Source organism: Urocitellus parryii, chromosome 4, assembly GCF_045843805.1.
Source record: "Urocitellus parryii isolate mUroPar1 chromosome 4, mUroPar1.hap1, whole genome shotgun sequence".
NCBI classification, from domain to species: Eukaryota; Metazoa; Chordata; class Mammalia; order Rodentia; family Sciuridae; genus Urocitellus; species Urocitellus parryii.
The window spans coordinates 194266271-194289446 of NC_135534.1; the positions used below are offsets into that span (position 1 = coordinate 194266271).

General features: G+C 41.4%; 1 protein-coding gene across 3 annotated transcripts in view; it reads right to left on the reverse strand.

Annotated features, from left to right (window-relative positions):
* Positions 1-23176, reverse strand: part of Astn2 (astrotactin 2) — an 833116-nt gene that overhangs the window by 454499 nt on the left and 355441 nt on the right. For all 3 annotated transcript variants that reach the window (XM_026393326.2, XM_026393325.2, XM_026393324.2), the window contains one exon: positions 17348-17515. In XM_026393326.2, the coding sequence (XP_026249111.2) occupies positions 17348-17515 (168 nt within the window). The remainder of the gene's footprint in view (positions 1-17347; positions 17516-23176) is intronic.

Here is a 23176-nt window from a genome sequence, read left to right on the forward strand (position 1 = left end):
CCTACGTGTCTACCCACCACACTTCTACTGGAGCTTAAGGGGAGGAAGATGGGAGGATGTGATGTGGTTGTCAAGGGCATGGGAGTCTGGAGCTCTGTGTTCATGCAAGGTGCTGGGTGGCCTTATGAAGCTGTTTCATCTCTCCGAGATTCATCCTTCTAGCATAAAACATAAGGAACATAAGTTCTGTCCTCTCCTATTCATGAGAATGCAAGAATAAAATATATATTTAAGCCGTTTGGAACACATGATGATTTATAATGTAGCTGTTGCCTGCCTGAACAAAACCTGAAACAGCAAAGTGAAATATACAAAATAAATTAAGCCATGGGTAATTATTCATTTTGCAGATGGGTTCTTCACTCCAAAAGAGACTCATTGATGTTTTTTTTTTTTTCCTTCCATGCATCAGTTATCTTTGGTAGTTTAAAATCAAATTGCATTTATAGAATTAAAGCTAAAAGACAAGTGATTTCCCAGAGTATAGTCTGAATGCACAGGGCCATAGCTGCATGTTCTGTCCATGTCATTGATGCCATAAAACAAGACAGACCAGAGACCCTGGGTCAGAGAAGGGTGGGACCTCTCCTTTAACCAGTCAGGAATTGGGGGAAATGAGGTGCACTTGTGGTAGCAAGCCACGTCTGCCCTGGTTTCCAGAGAGGTCCCCTCCTCAGAACAACCTCGACCTCAGATGTAGGCAGATGGTCAGGGTCATAGCTAGCTTCCCCAAGAAACGAGAGCACTGTCATTTCCAGCCCCTTCCATCTGGAATATTATGCCACTTGACATAATGTGTCACTCCGCTGAACCCGCTAATTTTCACTTTCTAATCTCACTCCTGATTTTATTCATATTCATGGCTTTGCTCCCCCTTACCTCCTTGTCCTTGTTCTGTGTGATGATTCTCTTTCCCCTTCTAATGCTGGCTCTCCTTTTTATTCTCCATCTGTGTGTTTTAGTCAGTGCTCGTCTCCCTCTTAGGTGTCAGCTTCTCTGTCACCGTCTCTCTCGCCCTGTGTGTGTCTCTCTTCCTTACTGTCTCTTTCTCCGTGTCTCTCTTTTATAGCTCTCTGCAGAGAACACTCAGGTTCAGAGTCAGAGAGGCCCCAAGATCCACCTTAATTTCCTCATCCACAAATAAGAGGCAAAAAGCCATCTTCTTCATGGGTAAATGTGAAGATCAACTAACGCAGGGCCTGTAAAGCTGCTTGCCACAAAGAATACGACCATTTCTTGTTAATTCCACCCACCCTCATTTTGTTTCACTCTCCCCTTTTCCTTCTTTCCCTCAGACTACCCCATTCTCTCTGCCTCCCCAGCAACAGGAGTCAGCCACACCCCAGTCTGTGGCCTCAGCAGCCCCCACTTTCCGGCAAGGATTTAATTGCAGAACAGCACGAGTTCCCATTACTAAGGCCACACATCCTTTTACAAAACGTTTTCACAGTACATTTCCTGGTCTATGGTGGAGAATCATCACCAATCATTGAAATCAAGCAATGCATGTCCGAGGGGCCCACGCCAGGCCTCACCAGAGTCAGCCTTCGCGATTATGTCCGTTTCTGGCCATCGAGAGGTTGCGCCAGGCTGTCCGCACCGCGCAGAGCAAGGCTGCCTGACCTCGCTGACGTGAATGGAGCATCTTAAATTCCTGGATTCCCTGTCCTGAAGGGGACTCCTGGTGTGATGACATAAGTCCATACCCTGCCCCCCACTGTCTGGTAGAAACGGAAACCCACCTAGTACAGTTTTCATAAAGAGACATTCAACACTGTAACCATAGGCTGGGACAAGTGTGTGGGTACACACATGCACACACTGAATCAAAAGCAACCTTTAGTTCAAACAGAGGAGAAAGGATAGTGTGGGGCAATGGGTGATCCCCCTACCGATGGTATGAAATCACCAAAAAAAGTCTAGTGCTATGAGTAAGTGGTGTATTTCAAGTGGCTTCCAGGAGGCCCCTTCTGCTCAGAAATCTGCCATAATGTCTGCCATTCCATCACGATTAAGTCTTTTGTGGGTTAAGCACTGCCAACACTGGGGGGTTCTTTTTGCCCCTAATTTAATAATATCCATTTCCTGAACACGAATATTTGCCATATAATGTAGGAATTACTTTGTATAGGTGAAAAATCATGACAATAATATAGCAAAGGTGAATACTTTTCCTTGAAGCAGAGGGAAAGAAGGAAAAGAAGAGAGAGAAACAAAAGAGCAGGAAATTGAAGCTTGGGGAAATTGAGTGATTTTCTCAACACAGTACCAAGAGTCAGGGGCGTAGTCAAGATTTTCATCCCAGTCTGCCTATCTGACTTCAGTGCCTAGACTCTTTCCATCTTGCCCTGACTGCCTCTCCAAAACCAATATAGGGCCCAACATTAACACAGCCAGATTACCAGCCAGCGGTGGTGGCAGAGTCTCTCACAATCCCTCCCTGGTGACCAAGTCAATCTTGGGCTTAGTCAATGTTTGTGAAATAAGACATCTATGAAGCTTGGGCAGGGGATCCTGCCATGCCCCAGGTGCTCTGCCCTGAAACATTTTTCAGGAATGAATGCATATGCTCATATCCCTATAAGACAAGCCCCAAAGGGCACTGCCAGAAGCCTGCACCCAAATGCCATGGCTCAAGCTGCAGCTGGAGGTGGGAGGTGCACATCCCAAGGATGAAATATTTTGATTGCTTAGGATGCTCTTAAGATGCAGGGGAATTGAGCTTCAGTACAGAAGTCAGGTGACTTCTGCTCTGCAACTCACTAAGTTGCTGAGTGAACCTACTCTCTGGCCACAATCTCATTGAGGGTCCAAGGACAAAGCTAGACTAGGTGACCTGCAGGGCCATGGAACTTTCTCTTCTACACACTCCCATTGTGCCACTGTAGGAGAGTTTAAAGACTTCTCAGGTGGAAGGTGGGAGAGGCAATGGTCACAAACCGTTACTTTTCCCTCTCCAAATTCACGGGGTACTCAGGGTCACACAAGTGCAGAGTTGCCACCAAATACAAGATTGCCACCTGAGACCAAGTGCCAAGCCTCTTTACCTACCTTGCAATGGTCCCAGCTCTGCTTGACCTCATGGTCAAAAAAAGCTCTATTCAGCGTCTCACTTGTATTACATGTTTATCCCAGTGTTTCCCTTCTCCTCTCATCCTGGGTCCTTGGTGTCATCCTCTCCTGGGTTTTATCTTTAGACACGGTGTGAAAACTGGGTCTGGAGCTCACACACAGAGACTCAGCAAATAAATTCCTTAATTCTGATGTCAAAGCATGAAATCAGTTTAGTAGAAGCTCCAGGGAGCAGACCAGCAGCTTCTTTAGCCCACTATTTCCAATACTGAGTGCAACGCCTATCAAATAATTGGTGTTCAGTAAATAAAAGCAACATATGGCATGCAATACCTGGATTCCAGCCACTTCCTTCTACTGCCACTTCTGCCACTCTGATCCAAACAACTGTCATCTGTGCCCTGAATTGTCTCTTTAGTCCCTGATACCTCCTCTGTCCCTATAGAGGTACCAGAGGAATCCTCTTAAGATGTAAATTGGGAGCTGGGGCTGTAGCTCAGTGGTAGAGCGCTTGCCTCCCATGTGTGAGGCACTGGGTTCTATCCCCATCACCACATAAAAATCAATAAATAAAGATATTGTGTCCATAAACAACCAAAAATTATTCTAAAAAATATATATTAAAAAAAAGATGTAAGTTAGATGATAACACTCCTTTGCCAAGAGTCCTCCAGTGGTTCATAAAGCTCACACATGGTCCTTGCTCTCTGGCCTCTCTCTGAGCCCATCTCGTAATGGCTTCCTAGCACCTAGTATAGCTGCACATCTCCTCCTTGAGCATGCAAGGCACAATCCCCTCAGAGCTCTGCACCAGTTTCTCCTTTGGCCTGAACAATCCTTTCCCCACGTATCCACAAGGTGTGCCTTGCTCCCTCACCTTTCCATCTCACCCACCTTCAATAGTGGCTTCCATTCCCAGCCCTTCTCCACTTCCACAGTTCCCTCTTTCTGCAGCCACAGAACACCCATCACCATTGTCTTCTAACATGAGATACATTTTATATATCATGTTGTTATATATTCTTCATTTGGTGCATGTTACTATATTTAACTCTCTGTCTGCCCCAGCCCCCGCTAGAGTATGGCAGCAAAGGGCTTTATGGCTTATTCATTCTGTCAGAGCTTCGTATCCTGCTTAAACCAGGATCTTCATAAATACCAGTTGAATGTTAAGTGAACATATTCACAAACCAGTTCTTATGACTATTCAAGTAGACTGTTGCAGCACAAAAATGATAATAGACGGTATGTGAACTAGGAGCATGGCCATGTCTCAGTAAACTTTATTTATAATGAAACACCAGCTAGCTCGTGAGTACAGTTTGCTGACCCCTGCACTGGAACGAAAATTCTGTTAGACCAGGCAGTGGGAGTACGTTGCTTCCTGGGCATCTCAGTACATAACCCAGAGTGTACCACAGCACTGTCACTATTTAGATATCTAGATTGCAATGACATTTATGCAAAATGCACTTCCATTCCACTCTGTCATAGCACTATTTGAACTTTCTACAACAATGAAAATGCTCTGTACCTTGTTCTGCAAAATGACAGCCCCTAGCCACAGTGGCTACTGAGCACTACAAATTTGGTGCATATGACCAAGGAGCTGAATTTTAAACTGTATTTCATTTGAATTATCTTACTTTTTATTTTAAATGGCCACATGTGGCTACTAGTAGCTAGTAGCTAGGATCAGACAGGAGCACTGCATTATGATCAGTCTTTTTGCATCATTGTTCAGTTCTAGAGCCCCTATTATTCCACCCCCAACCCTCCGCCCAAAGCATCTTTTGACTGCTAAGGTTCATGATAATTGTTCTTTTGTCTATAATCTTAGAATACTCATTTCATTCAATCCATGTTTTTGCCAAAGCTACAATAATAGCTAATGTTTGTTGAGCTTTAGTTACCAGGCTAATGTGTCAATATGCTTTATCTACTTCAGTTCTCATAATAACCATCCAAAGATTGTTTACATTAATACCATTGTTTTACTGTTGTGAAAAACAGAGGTGCAGGAGGGGTGGAAAATGTCTGAAGTGTGAAGACTGACTCTCCATCCATCTGAATCCAGAATATATATCACTGACCTCTACAACACAGTCATCAAGTATAGAAACTTGCATTGGTCCCTGTGTGCATGTGCTGTCAAGTTCCAAGAGATCGGGATTCATTGGTTATTCTCACTCTGTGTCCTCCAAAGCCAGAGATAGGCATAACAGTGGCTTTCAGGAAGGCTTTTAGTACCAAAAATTTCAGAGCTGGAGAATATCCAGCAAAGAGCTAATGTAAAGACTCCCCTTCACTGTAAGTAGAGAAACCGAGGCCCAGAGAGAAAAAGTGACTTGTTAAAGATCAAACTATGAGTAAACTACAAAGCCAGGAAGTGAGGCTCATGGAATTTGTCTTCAAACCCAGTATTTCATCTTTTGTGCATGCATTCCAAACATCACTATTAAACACTAAGAGTCTGCTAGCCAATGGGCTGAGTTTGGAGATAAAGCAGTGAATAATTCAGGCCCACCCCTTGCCTTTATATACCACATGATCCCTTAGATAGCTAGTAATTGATCACAGAGCCACACAAATATATAATAGCAAGTTGTAATCATGTTTGAGAGAATATGATGGCAGTTAGGATAAACTCTGAAATTACACTTCTAGATTAAAATCTAGATTCCAACACTTTGGGAATGTCTTTGGGACAGTCCATTGATTCTTTGTGGTCTAATGTACTTATCTGTAAAATGATGATAATAATATGTCATTCCATTAATCATAAGATGCAAAACTTTCTACATTTAACATCCCTGACATGAGAACTCATCTAATAATTATTAGTATGCTGTGGTTACTATTGTAAATATTTTTTTCTGTTAGTAGTGGAGAAAATATTAGTACGAACACATACAGACACCATATATATATATATATAGGGCTGTGTCTTGGTTTAATTAAGATATGATTATATCTACCTCATAGAGTTATTAAAAGACTAAATGACATAATATTTATGGAGTGTTTAGAAGAGTACTTAACACAAAACACTATATAAATGTGCATTACTATTATTAACTATAAAGGAAAAATAGAGAACTACTGTAGCATAAAACATGGGAGGGATAATTTAATCTGAAGGTCACTTCTTTGACAAAGTAATTTTTAAGGATAAAAGGAGTTAACAAACTACAGAATGGGCTTATAAAAAGTAGGGGCATGTGGAAGGCTCTATGCAGAAAGAATGGCCCCTGCACAGACCCTGTGGCACTAGCTACCAGAAATGACTCAGCACTACCAAGCATGCAGGACTTCATGGCAAGGCTTTATATCCTCAGAGCACACCCAGTTCCAAACCATGCTTTTACCATTGTCTTCTGTTTCCCATAGTTTTGTTTACTAAAAACCCATTCGTTATATTTAGATGCTTCCTGGAATTACTTTTGAAATAGTAGGACATATGCCATTTTTAGAGGCCTAATATATTTTGAAACATACTTGTTGGATAAAAATTAAATATAGTCCTTAATTTAAAAGTCTATGTATGGTGATAAAATCTAGTCTTCAAAGGAAGGCTGTGTACTTTCCTCCCTTCCAGTGCCTGCAACTCAGAGATAACCATCAGAGATATCTCAGGTTACCTTCTTCCTCTATGCAACTTTGCAATATGAGTTTTGAGATCTCTCAAAACCTCTTTCTTTCAAGTTCTGAGGCAAAGCTTGCCTTATCTTTCGGTGGGACTGACAAGTTCTCAGCAAGGAGAGGTTTTCATAGTCTATTTTCATATAGACAATTCTAACCTTCTTGTTCTTCTCGGTTTTTGAAAAGTTGCTTGCTGCTGCAGGCTCTCTGAAATTTTATGACCTCATCTTTGGCATAGATTGTCCTTTGGAAAAGACCTCAATCCTCTTCCACAACATAACATTTTATAATACATTTAAACCAAATATAGCAAAAGTACCAAATGGATATATCAAATAGTTTCTCTATAATTCATAAATACTTTAATAGTTCCACCTCTCAGTTCTACATTTTCCCCTTGTCCCTAACTCAATTGGGTCCTTTTATTTTTAAAGTTAACTTATTCTGTAAATTATTTGTCCGAATGATTCATGCTTGCCTCAGAGAATTCTCTGCAAATACCTATCAAAGGGAGAAAGCCAGATGTCTCTTTATTCTTTAGTACTAAGCAAGGACTCCTTAAAACAGTACCTTTCCATTTTATCTAGGTTCAAATCTGGGAATGTCAATTGAATATATTGACATTGCCTTTTTATGAAAAAATGCAAACAATAGTAACTACCTAAAAGTGTTGTCACGAAGACCAAGGCAGTTACAAAAAGTCTCAGCGTGGTGCTCAGCACACAACAAACTGTATAATGAATTTAGATGATGTTATTGTCACTTTCGTATTTATGCACATCTTGATAGCTCATCAAAACTCCACAATACCTCTCTTGTGATTTATATCTGTCCATTGTGTCATACTCTCATCTACCATTCAAAGATAATGAACCTGCATCAAGTGAATAGGTACAATGAAAAAAAATGGGCTTTCATAACTAATTTTGTGAAAAGTAAGCAGAAAAACTTTGGTTTGTGGTTTCTATTTCAGTGGCTTTTGTCGGAAGTGGTTTTGATTGTTTGATTCCACTATTTTTCATGTTTGAATAACAAGGAATGGTGTCTATTGATTTTTACTTAGTTTAGATGGGTTTTGTTTCATCCAGGTTATATAGAGTTCAGGACACAGGAATGGTGAGCTGGAGAGCATGTCAGGTGGCACTTCCTTGGGGATTTCCCCAACGGAGGCCCAGGGACTAGCAGTGTAATTAGACAAGGATTAGTTCCAAACTAAAAGACAGAGCTTCCTTTATTGAGTCCACAAAAGGATATTGGTACCCCATTCAGGGTAGAAAGTGGCTGTGAGAAGAGATTAACTGTCCTGGATCAGTCTCAATTTAGCCAATGTACACATTAGTTAGAATGTCCTTGGCAGAATGTCCTTCTGACTACCCATGGTACTGACACCAGAACTCTACTCCTAACCCTTGGATCAAACCATGACTTTTCAGCAATTAAAAATTCACATCCATTCATTTATGAAAAGGCATATGGATCAATGAATGGTTCCTTTTTTAGGTATATATAGCAATACACAAGATGAGCAAAGACCAAGACTGTTAACATATTCTTACCTTCTATTCTGTCCTCTCAAGTCTGCCAGAAACATAATGACATCTCATCTCTAACTGTATGTCTCACCTCACACAAGCCCAGGTCTGCGTATCTGCTGTATTATCTAGGAACCTCAATTTTACCATCCCCTTTCAAAGCCAGGTCAGTCTCCATCTTTGTGAATTCCTGGACTTTATGGTTTCATAAAATCCCTTGTGTCCCTTTAAACTTTAACAACACAGGGCTCAGTCAGTAATAGAAACAATCTATAAACATTAGACATACTTAGGACGGTAGGAGACAGCTATATGACATAACCACACACACTGTATTCTCATTTCATATCCTATTACAAATGAAAAGTGGCTGCTGAAGACATGAAAATAAAATGAAGATGATGGCTGAACATGACTGAAGTCCATATCAATTGTGGAAAGAAAATTCAATTTGCTATAAATACCGTTGATAAATTGTTTCAATCATACTTATACTCTAAGTTATTAGTGCTTAAAAGGTCATAGAAATATGAATTTTGAGCTTCAAAATATCTTGAGAATTATTTAGGCCTGTAATTTGTATCTTTGCCACTAATTTTCTGAGTGACACTGTGCAGTGTGCTGAGACTTTGAGGCATTCAGTCTCATTAGATCAGATGAGACGATGTCTAGGGAACTTTCCTGCTTAACTAAAAGTACATCACTCCGAGGAAGAGAAGGAATCTGAAGTGCACAGGGTATAACATACTCAAGGTCAAATGGCAAATGTGTAGAAAAGCTGGCAGTAAGATTGAGAGTTTGTGAATTTTTTTCTTCATCGTGCAAGTTTAAAAGTCACACAAGTAACAAATGAAAGGCCAGTGTATAAGAATGTCCACCTTACTGTGTCTCTACCATAGGGTAGAGTTCCTACAGAGTAGAGACTATATCTTATTCTCTTCTCACATAATCTAATGGAGCTGCATGTTGCATATATCTCATTAAATAATAATGGAATCGATAACTGAAAACACACATGACTAAATAACTGATTATTAAAATGAGTGTAAAAACTTTATATTGATGTCTCCCATAGATTAGCCAAGGTACTAAAAAACAATTAAGATTTTATTTTTTTTCCTGTTATAAATCAGATGGATTTAACAGGCATCTGGAGAATACTTCATTCAACAATAGCTGAATACATTTTCTTCTCAGATGCTCATAGAAATCTTCTCAAGAATAGAACATACAGACCATACATTAGGTCAGAAAGGAACTTTTAGTAAATACAAAAAATGGTAAAATTTCTTTCATTGATCTAATCATGATGGAATAAAACTAGAAATCAATACAAAACCCCCACGGGAACCACATAAACATGTGGAGATAGAACAATATGATTTTGAATGATGAATGAGTGATTGAAGAAATCAAGAAATTTTAAAATCCTTAGAGTCAAATAAAAATAGTGAAACCACATATCAGAATCTCTGGGACACTACAAAGGTAGTTAGAAGAGAATAGTTTATACTTATGAAAATCAGAAAGATCCCAAATAAACAACCTAATGATGCATCTGAAGGCCTCTGAAAAACAAGAACAAACTAATTCCAAAACCAGTAAAATGAAGAAAATATTTAAGATCTGAGCCAAAATCAATAAAACTGATAATAAAAAGACAACAGAAAAAAATCAATGAAATGAAGTATTAGTTCTTTGAAAAAATAAATCAGATCCATAAGCCCTTAGCCAAATTAACCAAAAGAGAGAAGACTCAAATTAATAAAATATGAACAAGGAGAGACACCACAGACTTCACAGAAATCCAGAGGACTATTAGGAAATAGTTTGAAAACTTACACTACCTAGAAGAAATAGAGACATTTCTGGATACATATAACCTACCAAAATTGAATCAAGAGGGCACAGGGAATCTAAACAGACCAATAACTAACAATGTAATAGAAGCAATGATAAAAAGCCTTTCAACAAAGAAAAGCCTAGGACCAGATGGATTCTCAGCTAAATTCTGCCAGACCTTTAAAAAAGAACTAAGGCCAATATTCCTCAAATTATTCTGTGAAATAGAAAGGGATGGAACACTTCAATTCTATGAAGCCAGTATCACCCTCATAACAATACCCCATTAAGGACACATCAAGGAAAGAAAAGTATAGACCAGTATCCCTGATGAACTTAGATGCAAACATGCTTCATAAAATGTCAACAAATTATATTCAACAACATATTAAGAAGACTGTATATCCTGACCAAATTGGTTTTATCATAGGGATACAAAGATGACTTAACACATACAAATCAATAAATGTAATTCATCACACAAATGAAGGCCAGTGATAAATTCAGTATCTGTTCATAGTAAAAAAATACTGAAAAAAATAAGAACATCATAAACACTATATATAGTCTCAACATCATAAAGACTATATATGACAAACCCAAAGCCAACATTGTAGTGGATGCCAAAAAAAAAAAAAAAAACTGAAAGCATTTTCTTTAAAATCTAAAACAAGACAAGGATGTCCACTCTTACCACTTCGATTTAATATACTACTAGAAATTCCAGCAAGAGAAATTAGGCAATAGAAGTAAATAAAAGTGATAAATATAAGAAAAATAGTCAAATTATTATTTGCAGATGATATGATACCCTACTTAGAAGATCCAAAAAGTTCTATCAGAAGACTGTTAGAACTAGTAAACAGATTCAGCAAAGTAGCAGGTTACAAAGTCAACATACACAATCAACAAATTACTTATATACCAATAATGGATCTGCTAAAAAAAATTCAGGAAAAAATGCCATTCACAATAACCTCCCCCCAAATAAAATACAAATAAATAAATCTAACCAAGGAGGTGAAAGACCTCTACAATTAAAATTACAGAATTCTAAAAAAAAGAAACTGTAGAAGACATAAGGAAATGGAAAGACCTCCCATGTTCATGGATAGGTGGAATCAATATTGATAACATGATCGATCATACTACCAAATACAGCATACCAATTTAATGCAATCCTTATCAAACTTCCAAGTACATTCTTGAAAGAATTAGAAAAAGCAGCCCTAAAATTCATTTGGAAAAATAAGAAATCCAAAATAGCCAAAGCCTAAGCCAAAAAAAAGCTATGCTGAAGGCATCAAACTATGTGGATCAAAGATACACAGAGCTTAGCATGATATCACATATGTTTAGAACTTTTACAGAGCTGTATCACAACAACAACTGACCTTTGAAAATGTCCTTGAGAATCAAAGCCTGATCGTTTGAACTATTTGGTGCTGTGTTCTTTGGGCTACAGCAAGTCATCCTTGATTATTCACTTTCTGTACTCAGAGAGATGGAGAGTTAGAGGAGTCTATTCCAGAAAGAAGCATAACACCACTCTCTGATAACATGTTCAATATCCCTTAATCCTTTCTTGCTCTCAGTCTTTGACTTGTTGGTTCACATCCCACCCAGTATTATGCTGGAAAATATTCAGTCACTGGCTTTCTGAAGAACGTAAACTCTCATTCTGTAGCATTTATCAATTTTGTTGGTGTAAATAATCTCATCATAGTCAATTTCCAAGCTACCAATCTGACACCACTGAACAAAGAGCTGGGAAGAGAGGCAAACAGTCAACTTTCATGAGACCATTAGAATTGGCTCCAGCACACCATGGATCCAGTTCCATGGATCCAGTTTCACAGTCAGCCCTGCGGGTGGTACTAATCATGAAACTCCTAGAAAAGCACAATTGAGCTGGGCTCTGGCACACAGCCAGGTAAACATGGTCAGGTTCACGGATGTGCCACAGTAATCATACATTGTTCAGCTATATCATCATTGCCCTGTCAGTTGGGAAAAAATAATCCCTCTTATCAACACATCCCAAATATCATTAAGACACGATGACCAATGCTTTGACTCCATGATTCTGTCCAGCCCTACAGATTTGACCCATAGAAGGAGGGTCTGAAATTTACACTCTTAATGGAATGGAAGACAATGGAGAAGGTGAAGCTATTCCTTTGGGCAGTTACAAATTTCCTCAGGAAGATATGTAGAGCAGTCTTCCTATTTCAATGGCCAATACAGCCTTCCTGATTCGTGCCTTTTTATGAGCTCTCTTCGTCTTACCTTGCCAGTTTTACCCTATCCCCCTCTCCCACTTCTCTGCCTCCACTTCATGCCTAGCACCTTTTCCAGATGCCAGCCCAACTACACTGCTGTTTCCCAGAATCAATGCAAACTTCCTTCCTCTTATTGTAAAATTAAGTCTCTTCTGCTACAGCACCCTCCTATCCATACTCCCTATTCATTCTATGAAGCTAAGCTGAAAGGTCGTCTCCATGACATATCTCCTGAAATCCCCATCTAGGGCACATCTCTCCCTGTTCTCCAGGCAAGAGGCACTTTGTTCATGCATTTTTCTTGATTTATGCCACACCATGTTTTTTATAATAGCTGTATATGAGAAGATTCTTTTTATCCCTGTGAGAATGTAAAATCCATGAAGACAAGAACACTGTCCAATTTGTCTGTGATTTCCCATAGCACTTAACACAGAGACTTATGAGTTGTGGAATTAAGAAAATCTTGCTTGAATTGAATCTAACAAATTGAACTAAATTTTACAAAGTGGCCCTCAGTCAAGCCTCATGAAAATATATTCAGGGATCTTATGTTCCCATTTCCACTCTTACCTGTAGATAATCCCATCCATTTATGCCTTGAGTGATTTATAAGAGTAAGACACTTTGCTGGGCATTGAGGTGAGAAGGATACGGGGATGAATTAGATACAGTCCCCAGTCTTATGAGCTTATAGTCTAGCAGGGGAGACAAATTTTCAAACAATAATTCAAATTTTAATCTTGTTTTAAGTCAACATAGGATTCTAATGATTCTGTAGAGTCATCCATTCTACCAAAAGGAAATGAGAGGCAATTAAGTGAGTAGGATTAAGAGGGAAGATGATTAAAGAATGGAAAGTATTTCAGTTGGAGGGAAGAGCTTGTAGTTTTAGTCACCAGGGGAGACCCTGCCTGGCATTTGTGGGACACTGTGAGTAGGAGCAGAGGGGAAAATTAAAAACAGGGTGCTCTTCAGGACGTGACGTAATGTAAGGACCAGGCAAGAGTACCCTGGAGTTCAGATAACCCACTGTTGGACAGTTCTGGTGACCCAATGTCTCAAGAGCTTGAAGATATTTGAGTTCTTGCGCAAGTAGATAGGGTGGGGGGTGAGGGTGGGCTAGAAGTGGTATATGTCATTGTTTCTAGAAGCAGAGAAATTGACTCTTTCCTTCCCATTTTCATGATTCTCTGCTCACCTATTACATATCAGGCATGATGCTGAGCTTTAAAGATAGAGGGATGACTGAGATACACATCTTGAACTGCCCTCCCTCATCCCCCAACAGAATTTCCAGTCTGTGCAGAGCCAGACAAAGAATGATGACTCTTCAAAGGGACATGAATTAGGACATATGGAAGTACAGAAGGCTATGACCACAGAAAGGTGAACCCTTCCATCAGGTCAGGGCCAGGGAGGGGATCAGGAAGGCCTGTGGGAGGAAGGGGATTTGGTTGAATGTGAAGGAAATAAAATGAAACTGTTGGTCTCCAAGGAGAAAAGCATTTCCAGTTGAGGAAGGAGCCTGTAAAGTGGTTGCAGGGAAAGAGGCCATAGTGCCTTCATGAACCTGCAGGTGCCCTGTGTCCTTAGAGCTCAGGGCACAGGGCAAACAGAGGGAGGAGATGAAGCATCAGAAGTGAACATGGTTTTGTGAAGATGATTCAATCAACAAATCTAACATCTGATCCTTTTGCTGAGCATGTAAATATGGGAGGACTGTTTTGGAAGAAGACTGTTAAAGGCATTGCTGCCACAAGGCTAGTCCACAAGCCAGATGCATCAGCACCAGCTGGCCGCTCATTAGAACCACAGAATCTCAGGCCCCATTCATACATCCTTCTAGGGCTGCAGAAGCAATAGTTTAGAAGATGAGCTGAAATCCTGGCTCTGCCATCTGCCAGCTGTGACCTTGATCTTGTACCTCAATTATCCACAAGAAAGCTGAGATGGTTGCAGAATGGATCCTCATGATACTTCCAACTCTTAGGTGTGTGTGTGTGTGGGGGGGTAAATTCCAGAGGATACTGATGCAAGGGCTGATTGTTTTCTAAACTGGCTAATACACACTCACTCCTTGGATAGTCCACTATTTAGAAGTGTGCCCCCAAGCCTGTGGCTAATGGAGAAGATCGTCAGAAATCAGAAACACGCATGAGAAGCAGATCATCTGGGAAGCTAGCCCTGCAAATACTCACCACTTGCCTGGTGTGGGCAGCTTAGAGGGAGGCACCGAAGATGCTCCTTTCGGTTCCCTTCCATCAATAATCTTGCTTCTTTTTTAATCAAAAGAAAAAAAACCCACACAGATGCTATTGAAATGCACATTTCTATCTTCAGCTAAGATTTCTTCTTTGAATTTGAGTTGTAGATCTGTAGTGAAGGCTCATACTTTTATGTGGCTTTGGCTTCCATTTTGAATATAAGTTTAACTTTTTTTGTGTGTACCAAAGCAGGATTCTGTAAGTCACCCTTGACATGGTTCCTAACTCTACATCCCCTTCCAATTCCTCAATGTGGTCAATCCAGATATTTGTCACACATCCAGAACAACACAGCAAAGCTTGCTGCCTGGGCATTAGAAGTAGAGCTCTCCACCCAAATGGCTCAAACCAGTGAGCAGACATAAGAACTCAGAGGCATCTTGCAGGCCCTATCACACTGGGCTCCCTGCTTTCCTACTAATTCCTTTAAATGGATCACTCAAATATTTGTCAGTGGATTTAAAGTGATCCACACTTTATTCTCCAAAGTACAGTCAGTGGGATCTCTCTCCATCCCCCGTCCTTCTCTGACTCTTCATTCCTACCTTTTGTGACAGGAGATGGAGGGGTGGCTCATTACAACCTCCCAGCTCAGAATCTGTAAGTAAAAAAAAAATCTTTGAACCTATTTTCTGCTGTGGGGATTATTGAATTTGAGCTTTTATCTGAAGAATCAGGTGCTTCCCCAGACAGGGTTTTCCCAAGACCCTGGGAAGAACACAAAGTTGAGTTCCCAGAGCCAGAGCAATGCTCAATCAGGAATGAACTGAACAAAAGTCAGACAAAAGCCACAAGAAAACAAGTTTCCTATGTGTGGGACCCCCTGGCCATGAGCCAGACAGGCATCATTCCAGAAGTGTCTTGTGGATGGCACACTGTCAACGCTCACATCAATGTCCCCTCCATTTCCTGTTAAGGCAGAGTTGCTAGACACTGGGGCTCCAGAACACCAATACAGCCAATGGCCATCAAAACAAGTCAAATGACCATCCTTTGTTTCTACATGACATTAACCAGTCACCTTGACCTCATACCCAGGATTGAGCTCTTTAGCCCCTTAACCCAACACTGATCATGCCATGGCATCCCTGGCTAGCAACATGATGTGCCCTACTGTTCAGAATGAACAATTTACCATTGTCACCCGGATGCTGATTACGTTCTCCTTCTCTTCTCCCACAGCTCTGTGGCCCAGGCCACTACTCACTCTTGCCCAGGTGAGAGCACAGGATGTGTGAGCATGCTTGGTGTTGGCTCACCACGCTGCAGCCAGGGCGATGATGTTGAAATACAGGTCAGGTCCCATGGCTCCTCTGCTCAGAATCCTCCAGGGACCTTCCATCTCACTCATAGTACAATCCAAAATTCACCTCACCCCCTATACAAGAGTCCGAATCTGCCCTTGGACCCACACTTTCTGTTCCTCAGATCACACCTCCTACTCCTCTCTTCTCCCACTTTCCTCCAGCCATCCTGGGCTTCCTGCCAATGCAGAAACAATGACCCATTTGTGGGCTTCTGTCAATGACCCTTGCAGTTTCCCCTGCAGAGAAAGCTCTCCCCCACATATTGGCATGGATTCCTCTGGTCTTGCCTTGAAGTGCCTGTTCAAATGTCACCTTCTCAGAGAAAGCTCCTCTGACCACTCTCTATAATGACAAATCCTGCTCCATCTCCAGCTTCCGGTTCCTTATGCCCTACCCTCCAGCACCCCCCCCATGCCAGTGTATGTATATGTACTTGTTTACCTGACTATTGCTGTTCTATCCAACAGAGCTTTTCACAGGCATGGAAATGTTTCAGGTTTGTGGCTCAAGTAGGTAGCACTCTTCACATGAGGCTATGGAACACTTGAAACCTGGCTAGTGTGACTGGGGATAAGAATACTTACCTTTAATAATTTCAATTAATTTAAAGTAAGTAGCTACATATGGCGTATGGCAATCATATTAGACCATGCAGAATTAGCGTCTCCTGCCACACACACTAGATCAAAAGCTTCATTAGGCAGAGATTTTTGCCTTTTTTTGTCCACTTTTATGTTCTCATGGTTACTCAAGAAGTATCTATTGAATGATGGGTGAATGAATGAATGAATCGGAACTTTCCGTGTATTATATAATTTACTCAACAGTCTTGCTGGTTAGTTTTTATTTTTTTATACTAGGGATTGAACCCAGGAGATCTTAACCACTGTGCCATATTCCCAGCCCTTTTATATTTTATTTTGGGACAGGGTCTCACCAAGTTGCTTTGGGCCTCGCTAAGTTGCTGAGGCTGGCTTTGAACTCACAATCCTCCTGACAGATGTGTGCCCCCATGCCCAGCTTGTTGGTTGGGTTCTATTTTCATTTCCTGGTACTCAGAGATGTGCAGTATCTTGTTACAGAATACCCAGCTAGCAAGAGGTAGGCAGGATCTGAACTCAGGGCTGTGTCTCTGGTGACATTCAGACCATTTGCCTTCCTGGACTTGAATGATGTGTTCTCTGTGGTCTTTTCTAACTCTGAGTTTCTGTGATTCTCTGAAAATTTTCTCCCTTACCAGGAAATGTAAGCATGTGGTTAAAGCATGAACTGCATAGATGGGCCTTTATGTCAAGCCCCTGGTCAATGGCTCAGAATCCAGGCTCTCTTGGAAGAAAGGGCAGACCCACCTTCGGCCCATGCTCTCCCACTGGGTAACCCCAGCCCCGACTCCCACGGCTCACCAGTTTCTGGGTCGCAGAGCTGCTCACAGGCATCTGTTGTCCTTTGTCCACAGAGGTCCCTCACCCACGGGGAGGTGGCATTGATCTGGTAATACAGGGACAGCTTGGCCGGGTTTAACCAGTCGGAGATGTCCAGGTAGCTGCCTTCGCTCACCACGAAGCTGCTCCCTAGGGGTGAACAGAGAAAGACAGCTACTTTCTCCTCAATTTTAGGGTCTTGCTGCTGATGCTGTAGGATCAGAGAGGTGCATACAAACCACCATTTCCCTGCCCCCTACACCAGATCTCATGAGTCGAAAGGCATTTTACTGAGCATTTATATTGTGACAGTAAGGTGCCATTAAGTCAACAGAGGCAGAGGTAAATCAGACACGAGAGAGAGAGTTCAGCCTAGGGGTTAAGAGTAGGTCCTGAGGACTGAGGGGGACGTGGGTTCAAGTCCTGATCTGAACTAGCCATTAAAGTCACTTGGTGCCTCTGGGACTTGGGGATTTCATCTGTAAATGGAAATATTAATGAGGCCCACCTCAGCTGTGAGAATGAAATTAATTAACATGAATGAAGTGCTTAGCCAGCACCTGACTCGTTCTAGTGAAGGATGATTAAATGTTAAATTTCAGGAGGAATAAAACAGCTAAAGTCCCTGTCATCCAGGCACTGCCTCTGGAAGAGGGACCACAAATGCCCACAGGGGTTGGGTGAGTGATTTATAGGAGAGACTGGCTGAGTGTCAAAAAGGAAAATAACATCCAGGCCTCCTGTCCTAGTCGTGTTGTGGATTTTGTTGTTGTTATTATTATTTTTTGTTGTTTTCTGCTGAGAGGGGACCAACCAAACCCAGGCCTTTGCCTATGCTGGACAACTGCTGTACCACTGAACAATATCCCCAGCCTGATTTTAATTTTTGATTGTTATTTTTATTCCGAGAAAGTTAAAGTGATAGAGAGAGGGACACAGAAACAGGAACAGATTTAAAAAAAAAAAAAGTCTCAAAGGAAAAACTCTGCAGTCACACAGTGAAACTTTTGATTTGGGGAAAAGGTAGGGACAAGGTGGGGTTTGGATCAAAGGAACACTGCAATCTATAACAATGGAGCAGCTATGAAGCAGTTCCAGCAGGCTCTTACCCGGTGGGACTAAAAGCCAGGGCATCAGATCAGATTATCTTCGGGAGAGGCTGAGGATTCAAGTTTTTATTGTGATCAATATTTTTACAATGATGACACAAATCTGTTCCTGAAACATACACAGGCCAGAATTCTCTGTTTTTGTGATCTGTGTCCTGAAATTCCCCTCATGAATTCATACAGATAGACAGATAACATACATACACTTACATGTGTATAGGCTAATATATTGCACATGCATACATAATAATACATAAAATCATATGTGCACGCAAATATATTCCACACATATGCATCAGTGCACAAACACAGATGCATACATCATTTTGGGGGAGGCAAGAAACAGCCATTCAGGGTGGCTGAAAATGGGTTGTAAATGGTGAATGCACATTAGATATCAATAAAGAAAAGCAAAGGTTGAATTTCACAGGGTTAAAAAAACATCTGACTGCAAACAGCACGAGGCTTCAAAAAGCTGAACTGGAAGAGGGGCTCTGGATTCACGGCAGGTCTAGGAACCTCCGCTCCAGGAGACATTCAATTGTGTTTCACAATTAATATGGCTTGGCTTCTCCCCTGCGTCTGCCTCTCTGTACTTCACTGTCAAGCCAAAAGTCTTCAGCGGTGCAATTTGAATTCCCCACAGGAGGATTCAGTTAATAAGTATCAGATTGGTTTGACAGAGAGCTCTCTGTGACATCCTATCAGACTCTGCTAACTGACCCAAGCTGGGACTCAGTTTGGCTCAGGTGACCTGCTGTGGCCCAACATGTAATGGTCAGGGAGGAGGAGGAGGAATCACAGCAGTCTCAACTGGCTGCCAGAGCACCTAAGGCTGTGGGTGGAAAAGGTTCCCTGAAACAGGTAAGGGCAGAGTGGGCTGCGATGATCTTCTCTAACTCACATAAATATGATAATTTCTACTACCTAAAGAATGAGTTCCTAGGGAAAAGTTTCAACTGACAGCAGTATTTTTGGTGTGGATGGAAGAGGTGTCCACATAAATAGCAGGAGCAGACAGCATCAGGTGCTGAGATAAGGAAATGACCACCCTTGAATCTGGCCCTAAAATCCTTGGCAGCTAAAACATGGGGGGGAAAAAAAAGGAAGGAGTCTGTTGGATTCCATATTTCACATTTCTGGCAAGTGAAGATATGCAAATCTATCTGCAAAGCCATATTTCCCCCACTGGAACTAAGCCCAAGCAGAAACATGTCACATGGGTCCTTGAGCAAGGCACCGAACATCAGTATCAACTACAGATTTTTTCTTTTAAAAAAGCACAGTCATGCTGTTTAAATGGATAATTCTTGTATTTATTCTCACTAAAGACTGAGGGATGGATATTGAATTGTGTCCCAGGGCTGAGTTTGGTTAATCCTGCTACTTCAGGAAAGCTACACAGTGCAGCGATAAAGAGAACAGTCAGCGAGATAGGAGTTCACATCGTCTTTCTGCTCCTTACTGGTTCTGTCAGCTTGTGCAAGAAAACAAGCCCTCCGTTACTACCTATGAAAAGCATGGATACCCACACCCTTCATGGAGTTAAGATCCAGATTCAATGAGACAAGTCATTTGTCTTAGGTCAGGATCACCAGAAAACAGATGCAAAGACAAAGACTGACATGCAGGAAGCTTGGGGGGCATTCTTGTAAGGGGGTAAGCAAAGCAGGATTGAGCAGAGGGGGAAGTCAAACTTCTGGAAAGTCTCAACAAGCTCTAGTTGGAACTGGGATGGTCCTTCTGAGTTGCTTCAAGTCAAGGCAGCCTTTGTATCTCTACCAGTCGTTGACTGTGAGTTATCCCTGGGGAAGGGACATAACCTTGGATGAACTGTTCCCTTTCAATGAAGGACATTTCTCCAGTAAGAACTCACCTGACAGTGGACAACCACCAACATTCCTGGTGGCTGGGGGAATGAGTGCCTTGGTGCTAACTGGAGACTGGGGTTCAGCATCACAATGTAAGTCCTGGGCACACTGTGAAATCTCACTTAACCAGAGCCATGTTGATTATTATTTGGACTTCTTATAAACTTGGATTTTAAATAGAATATTAGTTATCAGGTATCAAATATGAGAAGTATGAGTTTCCTTGGAAGGAACTGGCTTGAAAGTAGGTAGTTCAGACGAGATGTGCCTCCTCCCCAATCCACAAACCTAGCCCCCAGTGGGATGGAATTTGGAAATTGAGCCTCTGGAGGTGATTAGGTCATGAGAGAGAAACTCTCATGAATGAGATTCGTACACTCATAAAAGATAACCCAGAAAGCTCCCTTGCCCCTTTCACCTTGTAGGAACCCAGAAAAGATGATCGTTTATGAACCAGGTAGCAGATCAGTCTGCCAGCATCTTGATCTTGGACTTGCCAGCTCCAGACCTATGAAATATAAGCTTTCCGTTGTTTATGAACACCCAATCTGTGGCCTTCTGATATAGCAACATGAATGGACTGAATCAGCAGGTTACCTTCTCTTCCCTACACAGAGATGCACAATTGGTCTAATGGCAGAGGGGAGCTGTTGTCCTTGGAATGTCTTCGGTTCATCCCTGGGAATGTGTAGCACAATCTGCTCACTTAATCCTCACAACAGCCTTGTAAGATACGTATTTATCTATTTTCCAGAAGGATAACATGAAATTTGGGAAGAAATTGATCTGGCCAGATCTGCACAATTAGTAAATGGCAAAAGTGAAAACTGAAGCAAGCCTCCAGAGCTGGGACCTTCCGTTTATTCCAGGCTGTCTCGGGAAGCAGGGACTTTGGTTGAGTTGTTTTCTGTTTTCCTTTCACCATGCCTCCAGTAGTCTGCAAACTCCTTTAGTGCATAGAGTACAGTGTTGGAGGACTTTTGTTTTCTCCAATAGACTGATTTCCTACAGGAAACAGGTTGTGATTCATTAGTCCTTATCAATTTGGCTCTTGGTAAAATGCCTGTAACATGCTGGGAGTTTAGTGAATGTCAAGTACATTAATGATATCAAAAATTCCTTGTGTGACTAAGTTAAATTTCTTCTCACTTCATGGTATTATGAAGTAGAAATGCTTCTGAATCTTCTCCCACCCCCAATTTAGTGTTTTTTCATCCCATGAAGGCCAGGAAATAAGACTAGTCTTTTAGACTCTCCCAGTTCAAACTAAAACTTGAACTTCACTATGTTGGTCCCTGAGTTCTCATATACCCCATGGGCATGGAAATGGATAACTAAAGTACAGACTCAGGTAGAAGGGTTTCCTGGAAGGAGCAAGGAGATACAGCAGGGGCATACCATACCAGACAATGCAAAGGAGAGACTTTGTATCAAATTTAATGTGTTCATTTAACTAACACTGAGTAAACCCCTCCCTGTTTAGAGCCTGAGAAATGGGCTGAATTCATTGAGAATATTATGGACTCAATAAGGGTGATCAAATATATGCACAGATATCTATAATAAAAACTATAGAGGGTTGAGGACTTCCTGAAAAGGCTAGACATTGTCTTTGGGCATAAGAAGAAGAAAAAACAGGAGCTCACAGAGGAAGCCTTGAGAGGTAGCCTTTAAGTTAGACCCGGAAAGATGGGAAAGGGAACAAGAAACCAGACAGAAGTAAGGTAAAAGGAGCAAAGCATGATGAGCTATGTCCTCCACATTATATGGCAACCCATGTGATATTCACTCCATAAGGCCCAACTCCAGACCAGGCTCATACTTCTCCTAACCCTTTTAATACTTAGGAAGAATCTCACTCAAACAGTAGCTTCACATTCCATGCTGCAGGTTCACTCATTCATGCATTTGAGACACTATGCAGCATCAAGCCCTGCACTGGGCTCTCGGTGAATAAAAGCTGACATTTGCTACCAAGTTCATAGACCAGAAAGGCAAAGCAGACATGGAAACTCTAAGGCAAAGCCTGAGTATCCATTCCCCTCCCCCGCTTCTTATCCCATCTTACTGAAGGCAAATCCCACACTTTATCTAGCTCTATAATCAGCATGGTCCCTAGCGTGTAGTGGAGGCTCAGAAGATGCTGGGTGGGTGTGGAGAGAATGAGGCAGAAAGGAGCAATATTAAAGTCAAAGAGTATCAAGAAGCACTCTCTGAACAAAGTCTGGCATTTCTTGGGAATCAATACTCCCCAGCAAAGGAGTAAAATTCATTGTTCCATGTGCCTCATATTTCTTGAATTTTCTTCTGGACTTCTGTTTTATTTTCTTGGCTTCATGTTAAAAATGCACTCCCATTACTGGGTGCTCTAAGATTCCTCTCTAAGATACTCATACAGATTCCCCCCAGAGAGAAATGACTCTGAAATAAATCTCTGCCAAAAGCTCTCAACTTCAAAATGTCATGTTTCCTTATTTTTAAACACACACACACACACACAACATAACACACATACGCACACATACATATGCACACACACAGGTTTTTCTCCCACTGCCTTGTGGGAATATGCATCATCTAATTAGCCAAATGGATTTTCAGTTCAGCCCAATCATTTCCTTATCTAGCATCTGAAGACCAGCCTTGCTCAGGGGACTGCACGGGCACGGAGGTCCTCATTAACTGTGATCTTCAATTACATTGATTATAAGCCTGCTTCTGTAATTGTGCAGCATAGATCAGGGATGAGCTGGGGAGCTCAGGCCACTCCGTAATGTTCTTTGAAAAGCCAGAGGCACATCAGCCCCCAAAGAAACAGAAAGCTACAGATG